Source organism: Mchenga conophoros, linkage group LG18, assembly GCF_057382185.1.
Source record: "Mchenga conophoros isolate Kocher_MC1m ecotype Shallow Benthic linkage group LG18, M_conophoros_male_GT1.1, whole genome shotgun sequence".
NCBI lineage: Eukaryota > Metazoa > Chordata > Actinopteri > Cichliformes > Cichlidae > Mchenga > Mchenga conophoros.
The window spans coordinates 17,347,984-17,366,728 of record NC_140543.1 but is presented as its reverse complement, the minus strand read 5'-3'; the positions used below and the strand labels follow the sequence as shown (position 1 = coordinate 17,366,728).

Here is an 18,745-nt window from a genome sequence, read left to right as displayed (position 1 = left end):
AGTTAAAGAAATCAATAAAACCCCCAAATCATCATGACAGTCATGGCCACAATGAGTGTACACAAACTTCTGTGCATTACTGTGAACACAGAAATATGGGATGCGCTGGACCTCATCATACTGAGAGCTGTTTCTTCTCACCCACTGGCATACATGAGTACCTCTACCTGTAGTGAAACCACTACAACCACCGCTGTAACATAACCGGGTGAACATACATCCTACATGTAGAGTAGGAAAAGAGGGTGAATAGTACTTCCCGGTTAGCTTCTGCTGTTGTATTAATTCAAATGTTACATCTTTACATCCGTAGCCTGTCACGGATTTGCTGTCATTTAGTATTTGGGAGGCGGTTTCACACTTGCGTGTCGTTTGCATCGTTACAATAAAGATTAGGGCAGGGGCAAAAAAAAAAGTCTCTTACTGCTGGGCCAAACCAAATCGATTGAGGGTTTGATGGAGCACATGAGCGCACAGGAAACGCAGATCGTATTTGACATATCAAAAATTAAAAGTAAATTTATTTATTTATTTCCTATTTAATCTGTTTGTTTATTGAGTCTACAAGATGCTAAACTGAAGCCGGATAAGTAAACGCTGAACAAGAACCCCCCTTTTTCGGTGAAGGGATCGACCGGAAAGAAAAGAAAGTCAATCCCAGCCTCTCATTGGCCCAAAGTTCCCCGCGAAAATAACGTCACCCGCAGTTTCGCGCCACATCTTCTCCGCTCGGACGTATACACAAGAAGAGGTAAGAAGAGACGTATATAATGATATTTTTTAGCTTATTACATCTGTAGTTTTGGTGGTTTCGTGAAAGCGTGACACGTTAATCAGGTTGACTTAAACGTGCACGAAGGTGTTTTGTTGTTTTACGCTGACGTTTAATGTTAAATCGTCGCAGTCGAGGATCAGCTTATTGTGTGCTCTGCAGCCACATGTCAAATGGAGGTCGAGGGTTTAATGCAGTTAGTGCTTTAGTGAAAATAAGACACTTCAAAACATCTAAAAAAGACACGCAGTGTAGCACATCAGCGCGCCGGAAGTGTTGTTTGTATAGTTAAGTGAACTTTTCGTGCTGTTTGACTGATATCTGGAAGCGATTCAAGCACGCATTCATAACATAGATCCAAGTACCAAATGTAAGGAAAAACAGTTGGTTTGTTTCATGCCCCAACCTTGGACTAATTGTTACACAAGGTTATTTGTGCTACATCAAATATTACCTCATTGCATGTAAATGTAATCGGGCTGTTAACGAGGCAGCGAAAGGCAGGCTGCTCAGTTTATATCCATCTCATGTCATTTTCTCCACAAAACTGAAAAAAGATCTAATAAAACAAAAAGGAAATAGTTAAAGTTTTTCAGCCAGCCACATATGTGAATGTCAGTTTTCTAAATGCTCAGTCAAACTTGAAGCCATCAGTGATGTCCTACAGCCAGAGCGACAGTATGTAAGTGTTATTACATTTCCGTTACTGAGTGTCACCTTTTGTTGATTTCCCAGCAGCAATGTCTTCTCCAGCTTCAACCCCTGGTGGCCGTAAGCGTGGAAGGAACACCAATCCACCTACACGTAAGTTCCCCACCTGCTCCATCCTTTTGCATATGGACCTCCTGTGATTGTATGATGACCGTTGCCTACTTTTCTTCGTGTCTGTGCGATTTTAGCCAGCAGTGAGGACCCCACCTCGCCTCCCTCTCAGCGGCGCAGAGGTCAGGACTCCTCCACCGGGGACCTGATGCCGATGCCCACCTCCCCAGCCACGGACATTCTCAGTCCTGCAGCACCCCAGGACACGTCTCTGCTCTCCAGCCCCCGACCTTCAGGTATGACATGTTTGAGTTGTTGTGGTCTTGTGGACTCAAGTTTGGATTCTTAAATTGTTTTATAAATCTGCCTCCTTTTAACAGTGCCTCCTAACGAGGTGGACATGAGCTCCCCCTTGATGTACGGGACTCCCAGCTCCAGGATTGAGGGAACCCCACGGAGCGGAGTGCGGGGCACACCAGCCAGGCAGCGTCCTGATCTGGGATCAGTCAGGAAGGCTCCCCAAGTTGATCTTCACTCTGAGCCGGTCAGTAACCTTGTGTTTGTCATGTATTGAGCTCACATGAAGCCTGAACCCTCAGAAGTTAACTATTCGCTATCTTCTCTCAGCCGAGCGCAGATGGCGCCGTGGCCAGCGAGTCGAACGCCGGGCAGAGGCTGGTGATCTGGGGGACTGATGTGAATGTCGGCACCTGCAAGGAAAAGTTTCAGGTATGAAGCCGAGTCAGCTAGATCCCATAATAAATGTCCTGTAGGGAGTCCATGAGTTAACATCGGCATGCTTTGCGTTTCGCTGCTTCCAGAGGTTTCTCCAGAGGTTTGTTGACCCGACCTCCACTGAAGATGAGAACGCTGGTCTGGACCTGAACGAGCCGTTATACATGCAGAAGCTGGAGGAGGTGCAATTTTTATTGTTTGCTGCTCCAAATGTTTTTAAGTCAGACTCGCACTGCACGGTGGTGTTTCTGAATGATGAACAACAGCCAAGAAATGAGACAATACAGGAGGAGGCGGTTGCGCGGGATTGCATTCAAAGACGTAATATCAATGTTTCTCCTCTCGTCCCACAGATCAGCGTCGTCGGCGATCCTGTGATGAACGTGAACTGCCGCCACGTGCAGTCCTTTGATGCAGAACTTTACAGACAGCTCACCTGCTACCCACAGGTAAAGCTCGCTTCATCTGCCATCATTTGTTTATTTTTTTTCATTGCTGTTGTTTTTATTACGTCATTAGGTGTATTCGTGAGTACGGATTAAACAGAGGATGAAACCTTGAGCCCCTGATGAGTGAAATGGCGGCCTTCTGATTTTTATAATGAAGTAATGCCATACGGTGATGTCTTGAATAAATAAAACTAAAATAAGTGGATGCAAATGCAAAGGGAGAAGTGATGTGTAATGTGACGCAAACAAGGTTATATAGAAAACAAATGGATAGGTGAATGAATCCAAAGACAAATACAGAAGCAAATTTTACTTTTTGTTCTATGAGGGGTTTATTTACATTTTTATTGTTATATCCATCTATAATATTATTAGTCACTTTATCCACAGGACCACTGGCATCTGCACTCTGTTAAAGATTAAATCGTTCCCTGTTTCCGTGGAAGAAATTCTGTGGAATTTGGCTGCGTATTAATGGACTTAACTATGTCGTTTTCAGGAAGTCATCCCAACTTTTGACATGGCGGTCAACGAGCTTTTCTTCGAGCGTTTCCCCGACTCTTTCCTTGAGTATCAGATTCAAGTACGCCCCTACAACGCCGTGAAAACCAAAAGCATGAGGAGCCTGAACCCAGAAGGTTTGAACTGACGTCACACGTGTTACGGGACCCATGTTGTCTTCTGTTTTTTGTAAACAGTGAGGTGTCAACTTCTGTGTTTCTTCCACAGACATCGATCAGCTGATCACCATCAGCGGCATGGTGATCCGCACCTCGCAGCTCATCCCTGAGATGCAGGAGGCGTTCTTCCAGTGCCAGGTGTGCGCCTACAGCACCCGCGTGGAGGTGGATCGCGGGCGCATCGCCGAGCCGGCTGTGTGTCGCCACTGCAACACCACCCACAGCCTGGCGTTGATTCACAATCGCTCTGTCTTCTCAGACAAACAGATGGTGAGAGTTTGCTCATAGTCAGCGACACCTTATCTCAGAATACACGGATGGTAATCGCCGATGTGTTGCTGCGGAGGTCATGGCGACTGTTTGTTTACCGTTCTTCCTTTCGCAACAGATAAAAATTCAGGAATCTCCCGAAGACATGCCGGCCGGTCAGACGCCTCACACGACTATCGTTTACGCTCACAACGATCTAGTTGACAAAGTGCAGCCAGGAGACAGGGTGAACATCACTGGTGAGATTTCTTTAATATCTTGATAATATTAATTTCATGTTGACCTGTATGAAGAGTAAAAGATGGGGCTGAAAATGGAAGCAAGAGCTGAGCTGCAATATTTCTAATGACCAGCAGGGGGCAGCTCCTGGCTGCAGAAAGTCATCAGGTGGATTTAAAGTGTTTGGCATGAAATTAAAGCATTTTTAAAAAAAAAAATTTGCAAGGTGGTCGTTGAAGGTCACGTTGTGGTCGGATCACTAACAGCCTTTGTCATCTGTGCAGGTATCTACAGAGCCGTCCCAATGCGCGTTAACCCACGCCAGAGCAACGTGAAGTCGGTTTACAAGACTCACATAGATGCCATCCACTTCCGCAAGACAGACGAAAAGCGCCTGCACGGTTTGGACGAAGAGGCCGAGCAGAAGCTCTTCACCGAAGACCGCGTGCAGACCCTGAAGGAGCTCGCAGCCAAGCCGGACGTCTACGAACGCCTCTCCTCTGCCCTTGCACCGAGCATCTACGAACATGAAGACATCAAAAAGGTAAGACCAAAGGCTACTTGTTAAGGTGGAAACACTTGGCTATCACATAGCCAAAAAGGCCCACAACAGCCACGCCCTCTTTCCTGCATATCGGTCACTCTGCTGCAGCTTTTAAAAAAAGAACATTTTAAGCAGAGGTGAAATGCAGAAATGCCCTAATAAAAGTTTTGGTTGAAGATGAATTTAGATTAAAGTTGTGATTCGATTGTGTCTCTTTCTCCGTCTCCTGGTACCAGGGCATCTTGCTCCAGCTGTTTGGGGGCACTCGAAAGGACTTCAGTCAGACCGGCCGCGGGAACTTCCGTGCCGAGGTGAACATCCTGCTTTGCGGAGACCCCGGCACCAGCAAGTCCCAGCTGCTGCAGTACGTCTACAACCTGGTGCCCCGCGGCCAGTACACGTCAGGAAAGGGCTCCAGCGCTGTGGGTCTGACCGCCTATGTGATGAAGGACCCAGAGACCAGGCAGCTGGTGCTGCAGACCGGCGCGCTGGTCCTGAGCGACAACGGCATCTGCTGCATCGACGAGTTCGACAAGATGAGCGACAACACGCGCTCCGTGCTGCACGAGGTCATGGAGCAGCAGACCCTCTCCATTGCAAAGGTATATGTCACCACATTTAATACGTAATCGTTTGGAAGTACGCAAACGGAAGGAGCTTTCGGTCTCACGGCGTTTGTGTTTTCGTGCCCTCAGGCTGGAATCATCTGCCAGCTGAACGCCCGCACTGCCGTGCTGGCTGCTGCCAACCCAGTGGAATCCCAGTGGAACCCCAAAAAGACCACAATCGAGAACATCCAGCTGCCTCACACTCTCCTGTCCAGGTGAACATCACTGCATTGAAACTCCCGATGCACCGATCCACATGTTGCTGTGTTGCAAACTAAACGTAACTTTGTGTTTGTTGCGCCGTCAGATTCGACCTCATTTTCCTGATGCTGGATCCCCAGGATGAGGCTTACGACCGCAGGCTGGCTCACCACCTGGTGTCTCTCTACTACCAGACCGAGGAGCAGATGGAGGAAGAGTTCCTGGACATGGCCGTGCTGAAGGACTACATCGCGTACGCGCGAACGTACATCAACCCAAGACTGAGCGAAGAAGCCAGCCAGGCCCTCATTGAGGTCTGTGGAAACTCTGTGGCTTAATTTAACCCTTTTAGCAAACATTTTAGTCGATTCTTAGAGTTCTATGTAGCTGACCTTGTTTACGTTCATCCGCAGGCCTATGTTGACATGAGAAAGATAGGCAGCGGCCGTGGGATGGTGTCCGCCTACCCCAGACAGCTGGAGTCCCTGATCCGCTTGGCAGAGGCCCACGCCAAGGTACGCTTCTCCGAGAAAGTGGAGACCATTGACGTGGAGGAGGCCAAGCGGCTGCACCGAGAGGCCTTGAAACAGTCGGCCACAGATCCTAGAACAGGATTTGTAGACATCTCTATTCTGACAACAGGTACGGAAGACAGTGAATGTATTTCTAAAGGTGCTGACATGAGAAATTAAAGATGCACTTTATGAGGGTCAGGCTCATTTTACAATGGCCTTGCTTTGAAATACTAGTTCCATTTTCTCCATTGTGAAGGTGCCACTTGGGCTTTTCCGGCCTCTTTATAGGACAACTTTTTAACCCCAGATTAATTATGCAAATAACCTCTAGGTTCAGTCCTGCAGTTGCATTTCAATGCATTGTTCTTTGCTTGATTACAGGCATGAGCGCCACAGCACGCAAGCGCAAGGAGGAGGTAGCCCAGGCCCTGAAGAAGCTGATCCAGGCCAAAGGGAAGACGCCAGCCATGAAATACCAGCAGCTGCTCGATGACCTCAGAGGACAGTCTGAAACTGTGAGTCTTTTAAATCTTTATTTTTATTAAGCCAGCATGAAGTCAAAGCTCAAATATCAGTTTGATTTCAGCTCTTCAGATGGCGATCGCTATGGCTGTAGCATGGCACTCGTTCCTCATTAGACTGAACAAAAGCTAAGCTCTAACATTTCTCCGTATCCTCTGAAATATCACAAAATTCAGCCAGAGTAGCCGTCGACACGTTTGCACTCTCTGAGTATTTTGCATCACTTCCTCTCTAATGGCTTCCTCCTGTCTTGCCCCGTTTGCAGGCGATTACTAAGGAGCTGTTCGACGAGGCGTTGCGAGCTCTGGCTGACGAGGATTACTTGACAGTCACTGGAAAGACTGTTCGTCTCCTTGCTTGAGGCACACCCTGCAATTATGTACAGTCCTTAATTTTAAATCCTATCCCATGTCGACTTCTTTACTCGTGCTGTAAAAAAACGTATTTGTTTAACCGAACCAGCATGTGCTGAATATCTGGGTGTATTAGATGTTTATAGCACCCCAGATTGGTGATTCAGAAGGACCCAATGACTCATTAAACGCTGGTTTCCTGTTGCAGTTTTTATAGGAATGTGTAAAAACTGCATCCAGTGTTGACTTAAAGAGCTCATATTTGAAAGTACTTATTTTCTTTGTTAACTTGTTTTGTGCTGTGATTAAAAAGCTCTTTGGATAACTTGTACATTATAATCGCAGACTTTGTCTTCAAGAAACTGTTAAAGCAAGCTTGAACTTATTTTGTGTTTTTTCTTTTGGATTGAGTAGCTCATGTTGACTATTTGTTTATAGAGAATAAATAAAATGATGTTCACTAAAGGTTTCTTACTTCTGACCTGCATATTTCACCAGTTTCTCTATGTTAAGTTGTTTGCTAGCTGTATCATCTATGCGGAAGAGCCTACTGCTGACTTTACTGGGTAAATCTTGGTAGTAAATGGACTGAGATTTGTTCCAGTTTCCAGTATCCTGGCCAAATATGCTTCTGATGTGCAGGTGAGCCAGTGATTAATGATTGAAACAAGGCAGGGTGGATCCAAGCTTTCGTGTTTACACTGATACTGACCCCATCATCCAAGTCACATGTCAGAAACTGACTTATTACATGTTTTTCCAATTTAATTTCTTTCTTAATTGTACCTGATGTGGTCTTCTGCTATAGCCCATGGGTCTGGAGATGCTCTTCTGCATACCTCAGTTGTAAGGAGTGATCATGTAAGTTATTGTTGCCTTCCTATTAGTTCAAAGCTGTCTCCTCTGGTATCAACAAGGTATTTTTACCCAGAGAACTGCATGTTTTCTCTTCTGGACCGTTCTCTGTACACTCTACAGATGGCTGTGTGGGAAAATCCTCGTAACCAGCAGTTTTTGAAACGGTATTAACAACCACACCACATTACAAGTCACTTGAGGCATCTCTCTTCCTTGTTCTGATGATCAGTGTGTGGCCACTCTACACAGTAATGCAGTTTTCCTCCATTATGTAACAAGTGATAAAAGTATACAGAGACTTATTGTGAACCATTAAATAATGACATGTAGACATGCTGGTCTCGTCATGTGTCTACTTGTCTATGATGGTCTCCACTACCAAACCCGTTTTATCATTTAACAATGTAGGGCTCGAGCAGAGGAAATGCAAATGTTGAAAGCATTTCACTGGTGCATGAATAATTGAGTATGGTTTAAAACAACTTCAAAAATATACTCTCCAAGCATTTCTGAGTTTCCCAGACATTTCCCAGAAGGTCAAGGTCCAAGGTCAGAATTGAGGTCAAAGGGTCAAAATCATAATTTCATTTTAATTTGACTTTCATACTTTGATTATTCAGGAGAGTCCAATTTAATCAAAACTAGATGGCTAGTTCAGAAAGAGTGGCTATTTTAGGTCATTTTTTCCCCAAAGGTCAAAATGTATGATAGTCATTTCTGCTTTCAATTAAGAACTGTTGGTCTTGGTAGCATTGTGCCATATCATCAAAACTAGAACCAACCAACCATTTTTCATTTATCTTGACCCAAACTAGAATAAATGTAGTCAGACTCTCTGTCCCAGTGTTCAGTGTACTGTTGCTTTTGTGCTCCCTGGCACTTTGGTGCAGTCCTTCACTCACACTGGCTTAGCTCAATATCTGTGAAGCAATCGGAGCCATGAATTTAAAAAAAGTTAGTTTGACCTACTCAGCAGGGGGGGGGGGGGGGGGTTTGAAGTGGTAAAACATGAGCGCGAGAGCCTGCTGTCGTATAAAATCATGCTTAAACGGACGTGCCAAGCGGCTCTTTTTTGTGGCTTTATCTCAGATTATGGCGGAGACCCCGGAGTTTGTACACCTGCAGCTGGAGCCAGAATGATGTGTTGCTATAGCAACTACAGCTACATGGCAGCAATCCGAGTCAGCGATGAGAGTGGGTGACTTGACCAGCTACATCCACCATTTTGTCTTATCTGTGACCACACTTCATCTGCTTCCCAAATCTGCTGCACATTCTCTAGCAGTTAATCTCTGGCCTGATTATAAATGTAAAAAGTGTGTTTTTTGCTATTGTATTTTTATTGTAGTCCAATTTTATCAGGTCTGACATTAGCCAAATAAATGGATAAGATATTGGAGGGAGAAAAACCTTTAATCCAGATCTGTAAGCTTAAATTATCCAATAACCTGACCACTGAAAAGATGCAGTTAAGCCAGATGTGTCTCGAATCTCTCAGATCTCTGCTCTTGATAGCTTAACTGTTTCTTTCCTTCTAACAGTGCAACCTGCATAAATTCTGGACCTGGAATGGACACCTGTATTATCCACAAAAGTGTGTTTAAAGTTTCAAAAATAAAATAAATCTTTTGTTTTGTGAAATATCCGACCCTTCTCATCCTGTTTTAAATGTAACTGAACTCTACAAATCAGCAGACGAGGTTTTGTCTAAGAAGGTCAAAAGCCCGACAATTTGGGAGATGCTCGCTTAATTTTGAACGGTGATGTGTCACGTGTGCAAAATCCTAACCTGCCGAGCTGTCAGCTGAAACCAGGCTGAAATTTACCAGAAAAAGATGATAGTTTTTGTCGGTCATAATGTCCAAAGTATGGGGGTATGATAGAAAACTAATACAGCCTGCACATATTTATATTAAATCTGTTAGTGAAGTTGTTAAGGCTCTAATCCTAATCAAAAAGAAGCTGCACTGACTTAGTCTTAACTTTAATTTCAGCATGGTGACGCAGTGGTTAGCACTGCTGCCTCACAACAAAGGGGTCCTGGGTTTGAATGCATTGGCTGGCTGGGGCCGCTTTGTGTGGAGTTTCCATGATCCCCATCCCTGCATGGCTTCCTCTCACAGTCCAAACACATGGAGTTTGGACTGTGACCAGTTAGGTTAACTCATGACTCTAAATCAAGTCCTGCCACTGCTTTGGTTTGCAAACTCCAGCTGTGCCCCTCTTTTATATGCTGAATGTAAAAACACTTCCACTCGTTAATGCCCCTCAGCCCCAGTTGGCCAAGGATGGTACCAAGCAAGTTAAAGGCCTACTGTAAGAGCACAGAATCGGAACCACACGAAGCAAGTTAACAAATAAATGCAGCCGTCTTCTGACGATACAATCAAATAACTGACAGAACACAAAGGCTCGTCTCACATTTGCCAAAAAAACATGGTGACTATTCCCAAGACCTTTGAGGAAATGTTATGCGGACTGATGAGACAAAAGCTGAACTTCTGGGAAGCTTTTGTTACATTTTCTTTGTTACAAACTAACAAAGAAAATAACATCACACTAACAGTCAAACATGGTGGTGGTAGTGTGATGGTCTGGGGCTACTATGGTACTTCAGAAACAACGCTACTAAAAAAGCCTGGAGGAGACTGTTCAGTCATCTGTTTGTCTCCCGGAGCTCAAGTGTACTTGGATTATGCAGCAGGATGAAGATCTGAATGAAGGTTTTGGAGTGACCAAGTCCAGATTTGGCATGATGTTAAACAGGCTGTTTATACATGAAAAGGTTACAGTATGGCTAAATTAAAACAATTCTGCAAAGAATAGTGGGCCAAAATTCCTCCATAGCAATGTCAAAGACTCATTACCAGTATCTACAAATGCTTGGTTGCAGTTCTTACTGCCAAGGGTGCCACAACCAGTAATCAGGATTAAGTCCAGGCAGGTTTGAGTAACTTTGTAACCTTAATGAATGGAATCATCATTTAAAAACTACTTTTTATTTGCTGTGTTTACCTTTGTCTAACACTGAAATTAGTTTGACGATATGAAACATGAAAGAATGGAACGAGAGTGAGAGTGGACAGGTGCGAACAGCCTGTCAGCAGCGTGCAATGCCGCTCTCCGCCGGTGTGATGCTGCTCGCCCGATTTTTAACCGCCGTGATGTCACACATCTGTGTGCTTCTGGACTCGGCTGAAGAAGATGGCGGCCTCCTCAGGTTTGTGTGTCTTCAAACTAACATATACAGCGACGCAATGTGCAGCACAAGTCGAGGCCTCGATGTTATTTCAGTCACGACACTGAGACTTTTTACTTAGGAGAGAGGTTTATGAAATCGCTTTGATTTGTAATTTACTGCAGTCGATGAAGCAGTGAGCCTCACGGGAGCCATCTATGTCACGGAACTGGTGTGTTGGCTAACCCTAGCTATATAGCGAAGGAGTGACTAGCTGGCCCCGTGAGTTAGCTGAAATAGCTTAAGGTGGTCTTCGCTGTGGCCCATACGGACACCGTGCATGTGAAACAAACGTTAGCTATAAAAATCCAGTATAAATTTTTGATTTGGTTTGTAGGTTTCTGTTAATGTGTTTCGCAAACAACCATAGATGGCATTAGCTAGTGAAGCTAACTTAGCGACTAGAATATTCCAGCACCGCGCGGCACTCACTCCCATTTTGTCCAGCTAGCTTGATCGGAATATTCTTATCGCATATGAATGTCGTAAACGCGTATTTTGTGATTAAATAGCAACAAAAGCACAATAACCGAACAGTTAAACATGCTTTATGAGAAATTTTGTATAGCTTCTCCATGAAGCATCACACACGGCAGTACACATAATGGTATCGGAAATGTTTTAATGTGGGGAGCAGTTCCGCCTCTGCTTTCATTAGCACGCTGCTCGCTATTGTTGTGGCACGCTTAACGCCTTTGTTTAACCCGTTTTCCATTAGGTAAAAAATGTATTGTATTTACACGAGGTGGGTATTTGCAGGTGTAGGGCGGGGAAGATAGTCGAGCACCAGATCGATTAACTACAACCGCTGTAGTGGGCACGCTTTGTTTCAGCAAGTAGTCGGGGCCCGTGCTTGCCTTCAGCGCTCCAACAGGAAGCGTGGCTTTTCAAACTTGCAAAATAAACGCCCTGAACGACAAAACAAATGAATAATAGCAAGTCGCAGCAAACGGCTTTTATTTTTGTGCAGATCTTAAGCAACCATAACGGAGACGAAACGGCAAAAGGGAGCGAAGTAGAGAAAGATTTAAGTTGCCCCATTAACGACACACATGTGGGGACGTGGGGAGCTGTTTAGATGTCTTCCAGTCGAGTTCTTAATTTGAATTGCAGCACTACCTTTAACCGTGACTGCAACTGATAATACTTGTCAGACAGGTGAGGGCAACAAAACTAGCATTCAGTTTGGACAGTGATGGATGTGGCGAACACACTCATTACTAAGCCGATCCTTTATTCTGTGGCCTTTGCACCAACCAACAGTCACCAACTCGGCTCGTGCTGTTGTGGAGACCAGCTGATGAATCAGTCTGCTGATATTAACCAGTCGCATTTGTGTCCGTATCTATGTGTTAATGAATAATCTTTAATTAGCAATACAGACAAAAATGCTGGTAACTGGTTTCGAGCCTCTTCTTTTGCTCCTCTTGACTGTTTTTAGCACAGCTGACATTTCAAGATCGCTCCTGTGCTCTATTACTTAATCTTTCTTTCACTTAAACTTTACCCTGGTGTGTGTATATGTAGATAATATTGACTGATAAATCAGTATTTTACATTTTTAATTGCTGAATTTTTGCAAACAAACAAAGTATGTTTTATGACCAAAACCTTGCACTTAGTGGCTCATCTTCCATTTGAAAAACAGACCATTACCAGAAAACGCAAACAACAAATTTCCCATTGGGAATTTAATTTCTTTCCCAGAGCTAAAACTTTGTAATTAGCTAAGTATTTACAGAAAGGTATAAATAATTTTTGTTTAATAAAACAAATTGCACAAAAAAAGCCATTCACAGTGAATATAAATGTAATGTAAAGTCTTGCTTTTTTCCTCGTCTTACATTAGAATTTCTGAGCATCTTTTGACGATCTTCAACTCCGTTATTAGTCAATTAACTTGTCATTTATTTTCTCAATCAGTTATAATGTTGCTATTACAGACTAGGGATGTTTGATATAACAATATATATCGGATGACGATATAAAAACGTCTATCGTTTCATTTTATGCTATCGTTTGTTTCGTGGTGTCGCAAAATAAACTGTTTACGGCAATATTTTTTCATCGTTTTGATGGTCACTGTAGTGGCTATATTAATTTCTTAAAGTTCTTTCTTTCTCTTATATTTAATATAACCACACTACAGATGGACAAGCGCCTGTTTTTATGCGTTGTCTTTAGCAACAACGACGGTAAAATCCCTGCGTGTGGCTTACTTATTTTCCACATAAACCTTTCACAATAAAGCTCAAGATCCTGTTGAGACTTTTCAAAATAAACTGAATCACGTGAAAGAGTATGCAGAGTATTTATGGATGAGAAGCGAAAAAGAGCCATCGGGTGCTAAAAAATAAACCTTAGACTCAGACGTTAGAACAGGCTTTTCCCCGCAGCACACCGTGTAATAAATACTCACAAAGAAAACGGCGGCCGTTACAACTTATGTCTAAAAATGTATAGTATCATGCATCGGTTAAAACATTCGACTCCAGGTACGCGACGCCCAGCTGGAAACACTTCACGCAAGTCGAGCTGCCTGAGATTCACAGAATTTACAGAAAATGTTAGATTTGTGTGATTTATATTGTTATCGGGATGATAGATGTCTTATATCAGGATATGAGATTTTGGTCATATCACACAGCCCTATTACAGACAGTCCTGTTGACATCGGTGTCTCTGCAATGACTGAAATCTTTCAACAGTTTCTAGGGAGCAGAGACATTTTAAGAGTCAGCCATTGCAGTCTCAGATGAAGGGCTGATATTTTTTTTTCTTTAAAACTTATCTCTGAAGTCTGACCATGAGGTGAAATGAAAGATTACATTTCTTCGCCTTCCGCTCCAGGCATGTGGTCTTTTTTTTCTTTTTTTTCTTTTTTGAAGAAAATAACTCCCTTCACTTCCCTTTCTGCTGGTTTGTCTTTAGGATCATACTTATGAATACCAGTAGTTTCACGTATGCGCAGCCACCGCTCCTCTAAGAAGTTCATCATTTACAGTCTGCTGAGTGCCTGTCAGGCTATGTGTTTTATGCCAACTTATCAGCCCCCCTACGAATACCCTCCTCTCCGAGCAGCCAAACATTGGGTTGAAGAGTTTTGAGCGATGTTCTCATCGGCCCAGATATTAAGACGCTGGTCATAAGATGGATTTTACTCTGAATCAGGTGTTAAAAATCAGCAGTATAGGCCCATGTGCTTCAGCTCTCGTGACCATTTCCAAACAGCTGTCAAAGCGCCGATATATTTCAAGCTTCAGTGTTAACGCGGCATCGCATGTCTTCAGCGAGTGACTTCTGATCAAGGTATCAAATTCGAGGCACAGAAGGTGAACGTGACATACTGTGAGCCGCGGTCTGCTGAGCTATTTTTTTGTATCAGCTTGTCCTGTTTTACGCACATTTAACTGCTTCACTCTTGTACATGGATTGCATGTTTTGATCCGAAGTGTGAAGTCAAATTTTCATGAAACACTAGCAACGGAAAAAAGCAGACCGCAGATTATCAGAGTGGTGGCTGCTGAATATTTTCCTGCCGGTCAGCTAATTGTTTCAGCTTCGTGCGCTGTACCAATTAATTTGCCATATATTCAGTCAGGCAATTGATCTTTTGACCTGTAGATTGTCATACAGTGAAAATCGTTTTCAGATCGGCATTTTAAAACTGTTTTGTCAACAAAAGTGATTTGCATCCAAGCAGCAAAAGGCAAATTCAGACTGGTAGGATTTTCAGTAGGTGACAAATGTTACATAACAAAATGCAGCTTTCCCATAAAACCAGGTGATCATTACAGCTCTAAACCAGCTGTTATGGACACATCTGTTTATACTTTATGAATATTTTAGTTTTTTCTTTAGTAACAAATCTCGTGAAAGCTAAACTTATAGAAAACAATGACTTCATTGAGCCTCACTACTGTTTGCTCTCCTGTTAGCGATTTCTAGTCCTAAGATCACTGCCTCCTGAGGATATGTGTGATAAACGATCCAGTTATGCATGCAGCAAGCCTTAATATTAGTCAGATAATACGTTACTGCAAAAGGCACCAATGCTGTGGAGAGTTTTAGTTTAATGACTCTGAAGTAGTGGATGAGGCCTGGCGACGCTGATTGGCTCTGGACATGTGTCATTTAGAGCAGCCACGCCGCTATCGCTCAGGTTATTGTTCAGGATACCTCGGAACTCTGATGTTCGACTTGGGAATAACGTCACTCCTGAGTTAATGCATTCCTGAAAAAGCGAGGACAAACGGGGACATCCAACTCCAAATTTTGAGTCGCATATCTCAAAATTCTTGCCTTTTTGACTCAAAATCTGAGGACATTTTTTAGGCAATGACCTTAAATTTTGTCTTATGCGCGACTATTTATTTATTTTTTTAAATAGTATCCAGCTGGATGAGTTATAAAAATGTGTCCCTTGACGTCTCACTGTAGTGGTTTTGTAGCTGTTGCTAGGGCTTGTTCTAGGCAGTAGTTGCCTGGGTAACCCTCCACGTTATTTGACACACTGTCATACATCAGTGAGTAGTATCATTCGTCCTCGCTGGTAGACAGTGTTTATTAAAAAAAAAAAAAGTTGCTGATGTAACTCGGGAATGTACATTTCACTTTGCCAGCAGTTATTTTGCCTGTCATTGGCTGACGTTGCTGAATGTCATTGACTTCATGTGGCCTCTGGTTGCCACATGGTTGCTTCTTTTGACGCAACTTTATTGCGTTGGCTGATGTGTTTTTGCTGTTCACAGATGGCACGATGAAGAGCTGAAAGATTCAATGGGGATTTTGTGTTTGTCTAAGTAAAATAGCCCAAGAAAACGAATGCCATCGACCAATAGACAAATTATTTTAAGTCCTGTTATCAGCCGAGAGTTTCATAATCTCTTCAACCCATTAAAGAATGGCTAGTTTTTGTCTTTTTTGGCCATGCAAACACCTTTAAATCGATCCTCATATTCTCTTCGTTCCTCTGTTATTTTAGGAGTTAAAGTCCCACGCAATTTTCGCTTGTTGGAAGAGCTTGAAGAGGGCCAGAAGGGCGAAGGCGACGGCACAGTCAGCTGGGGCCTGGAGGATGACGAAGACATGACTCTCACACGATGGACAGGCATGATCATCGGACCAGCGAGAGTAAGCACGGGAATCTCGTGAATGAACACACTGCCCGCTATTCATATTAGACACCGTAACCAAAGCCATTCTGTTCTTTTCTTTCCTCAGACCAATTACGAGAACAGGATATACAGTCTGAAAGTGGAATGTGGACCTAGATACCCAGAGACAGCGCCGACCGTTAGATTTGTAACAAAAATTAGCATGAATGGGATAAATAATTCCAACGGGACGGTGAGTGTCATCACAGATCTGTCAAGGTTATGTATGGCTTTCGCTATCTTCTCTATCATTTCGGGAGTTGTGAAATTGTTTCGCAGCTTTGTGATGCGAGCCGTGCAATAACTCACTGTCAGCAGTCTTGTCACAATGACTGATTCTGTTTGTTTGTTTTTTTTTGTTTCTCCCCTTTTGTCTCGCAGGTGGATTCACGTAGCATACCAATATTAGCAAAATGGCAGAATTCTTATACCATTAAAATTGTTCTTCAAGAGTTAAGGCGTCTAATGATGTCCAAAGAAAATATGAAGCTTCCACAACCACCAGAAGGACAGACCTACAGCACTTAATCGTAATGGATTGTTTCGACCCTCTGTCTTAAACCTTACTCTCTTAGAAATATTGTGTAAAATCATCATGAGGCTCACTTCGCACATCAACAGTATCGTCTGCAAGAGCAAGATTGGACTTTCTTATTACATAGCTCATTCAAAAAAATGGAAAAAAAGTCCCTGCAGTTAAGCACTGAATAGATAGTAAAAAGACTACAAGACCACACTTATCTGCCTATAATAAAGTTTCTTTGACAATGACTTTTGTGTTTTGACCGGTTCCAGCTTGAGTAGGCTTGAAGAGGGAAGCATGATGCCACATTGAGGCTGTACCAGAGTCCCAGTACTTTTGTTTAAATGGCTTGAAGTAAAAGGCAAGATTGGGGGGAAGGGTATGAAGGCATGTTCTGTAACTAATACCTAGTCAAAGAGAAGCCACATTTTTGAGATGTTAGTAAAATTTAGCAGGTTCTTTGAAATATCATGCAGATCGCTGAATATTGAATACTGTGGCTGTAGTCTAAAAGTAGTGTCACAAGGTAAGAAAGATTTTTTTTTTATAAATATATATAAATATATATATATATCTGTATTTGACACGATACCAATATGTTTCTGTTCTGCGGCTCTTTGACATGTAACAGACGTTGAAGCCTGTTCGGTTCTGAAACCCTTGCATTTAACTTCTAGTGGAAATGGCAGGTGTATGAATTTGTGATTTTTCTCAAATTAAATCACTGTCTGCAAAAAAAGGCTCGTCGTGTATTTGACTCCCACACCTAGTGTTTTTTATTTTTTCCACCAGAGGGCCCTGCCAGACAAATAGGCTTCCTCTAAACAGCCGGATACATACACAGTTCGTGGATTATGCCGTGGGAAAGCCGGTTCAAACCACGCTGCAGTCACTTGTGCCAGTTAGAATAATAAAAAGCTTTTTATCTGTTCTGAGAAGCAGAAGCAAGGTTTCCTCTGTGCAGCTGTGGGATTAGCCGTAAAGTTTAATAAACCAAATGAGCATATCGGAGTGTTTAAAGAAGATGCTGTGATCATCTACGCGCACAGGCCTCTTTATTAGGCTGCTTGTTAATTCAAATATTTAATCAGCAGCTTGGTGCTATTAGAAGGAGATGAGGTCAAGAGGACCTGAAGTTTCAAACAGCATCACAATCGGGAGGAAAAGTAATTTCAGTTTAGATGTGACATGGTGATTGGTAGTTCAGAAACGGCTGAGCTACTGGCAGTTTCCTGCAAAATCATCTGTAGGGTTTACAGAGAATGGTCTGAAGAAGGAAATTTCCAGTGAGCTGCTGTTCTCTGGGTGAAAACGACTTGTTGATGTCAGATGAGAAGGGCCAGGCTGTTTTGAGCTGATGGGAAGGCAGCAATTACTCAGTAGAAACGAGGTATGCAGAAGAGGGTCTTTGAAAGCACAACATGTCAAACCTTGTAGCAGATGGACTCGTGAAGCAGACTCACCAAAACTGGACAGCTGGAAATGCCTGGTCTAATGAGTTTCAACTGCTGCTTCAATAATCAGATGATGGTGTCAGAAACAACATGAAAGCATGGATCCATCCTGCCCTGTAGCAATGACTCAGGCTGATAGTGGTGTAATGGTGTGAGGGATATTATCTTGGTGCACTTTTGGCTCCACAGTACCAACTGTGCATCTTTTAAACGCCACAGCCCACCTCGTTATTGCTGCTGACTGCGCCCATCTGTGTGACCACAGTGTACACATCTTCTGATGGTTGCTTCCAGCAGGACCATGTCAAGCTCAGATTATCTCACTGGTTTCTTGAACATGACGACGAATGACCTTCACCGTCACCAGATCTCAACCCAATAGAGCATCTTTGGGATGTAAATCTGCTGCAACTGTGCAACGTTTCATGCTAATATGAACCAAAATCTCTGAGGAAAGTTTCAGCACCTTGTTGAATCTATGCCACAAAGAATTAAGGCACCTATGAAGGTGAAAGTTGGCCTCACCTGGTACTAACAATGTAGGACTACTGAAGTGGCCAGTGAGTGTATATGTAGCAGATTAAGTTTATCTGTCAAACTGTGCAGTGAGGTGTCTGAATCTTAATATTGAAACTTTAATTACCAGGAAGATTGAATAAGACTGCAGCCTTTATTCCTCTGAGGGTGTTGGGTTGTGAAAGAAGGGTTAACACTGCAGTTTGCATTATTTCTGCTGAATTAAATTCCCACAATCAACAAGAAGCAGGCTGAACGTGTTTTGAAAGGATTAATATTGGCCCATTCACACAAAGTTACATCCCAGTGAAAATGACATTTAATGTCTTCATAACTCTTCCTTTATGTGGAGGTGAGACACTGGGCTGCA

The 18,745-nt window shown here is 43.1% G+C and overlaps 2 protein-coding genes across 3 annotated transcripts; both read left to right on the top strand.

The window, feature by feature from the left end:
• Positions 1 to 666: 666 nt before the first annotated feature.
• On the top strand, positions 667 to 7,104 carry mcm4 (minichromosome maintenance complex component 4). 2 transcript variants are annotated; one of them, XM_085255195.1, is made up of 17 exons: positions 667 to 751; positions 1,508 to 1,576; positions 1,672 to 1,830; positions 1,915 to 2,078; positions 2,162 to 2,263; positions 2,356 to 2,451; positions 2,623 to 2,718; positions 3,218 to 3,356; positions 3,448 to 3,668; positions 3,787 to 3,907; positions 4,172 to 4,431; positions 4,668 to 5,033; positions 5,127 to 5,254; positions 5,347 to 5,554; positions 5,654 to 5,882; positions 6,137 to 6,270; positions 6,543 to 7,104. In XM_085255195.1, the coding sequence occupies exons 2-17, from the start codon at positions 1,513 to 1,515 to the stop codon at positions 6,636 to 6,638; spliced, it is 2,583 nt and encodes an 860-aa protein (XP_085111321.1). In that variant the 5' UTR covers positions 667 to 751; positions 1,508 to 1,512; the 3' UTR covers positions 6,639 to 7,104. The 2 variants fall into 2 exon arrangements, with proteins under 2 accessions (XP_085111321.1, XP_085111320.1); XM_085255194.1 differs by having other exon boundaries at positions 691 to 751; positions 1,511 to 1,576.
• Positions 7,105 to 10,571: 3,467 nt separating this feature from the next.
• Positions 10,572 to 17,144, top strand: ube2v2 (ubiquitin-conjugating enzyme E2 variant 2). The gene is made up of 4 exons (XM_085254803.1): positions 10,572 to 10,708; positions 15,711 to 15,859; positions 15,950 to 16,075; positions 16,264 to 17,144. Exons 1-4 carry the CDS (start codon positions 10,693 to 10,695, stop codon positions 16,408 to 16,410), a joined length of 438 nt encoding a protein of 145 aa, XP_085110929.1. The 5' UTR covers positions 10,572 to 10,692; the 3' UTR covers positions 16,411 to 17,144.
• Positions 17,145 to 18,745: the final 1,601 nt, after the last annotated feature.

Excerpts from the sequence above, each read along its gene's own strand:
- ube2v2 (XM_085254803.1), top strand. Across the intron at positions 15,860-15,949 it reads TGATCATCGGACCAGCGAGA|ACCAATTACGAGAACAGGAT; the intron begins GTAAGCACGGGA and ends TTCTTTCCTCAG. Across the intron at positions 16,076-16,263 it reads TAAATAATTCCAACGGGACG|GTGGATTCACGTAGCATACC; the intron begins GTGAGTGTCATC and ends TTTGTCTCGCAG.
- mcm4 (XM_085255195.1), top strand. The coding sequence starts at position 1,513 with ATGTCTTCTCCAGCTTCAACCCCTGGTGGCCGTAAGCGTGGAAGGAAC. Across the intron at positions 2,264-2,355 it reads CCTGCAAGGAAAAGTTTCAG|AGGTTTCTCCAGAGGTTTGT; the intron begins GTATGAAGCCGA and ends CGCTGCTTCCAG. Across the intron at positions 3,908-4,171 it reads AGACAGGGTGAACATCACTG|GTATCTACAGAGCCGTCCCA; the intron begins GTGAGATTTCTT and ends TCATCTGTGCAG.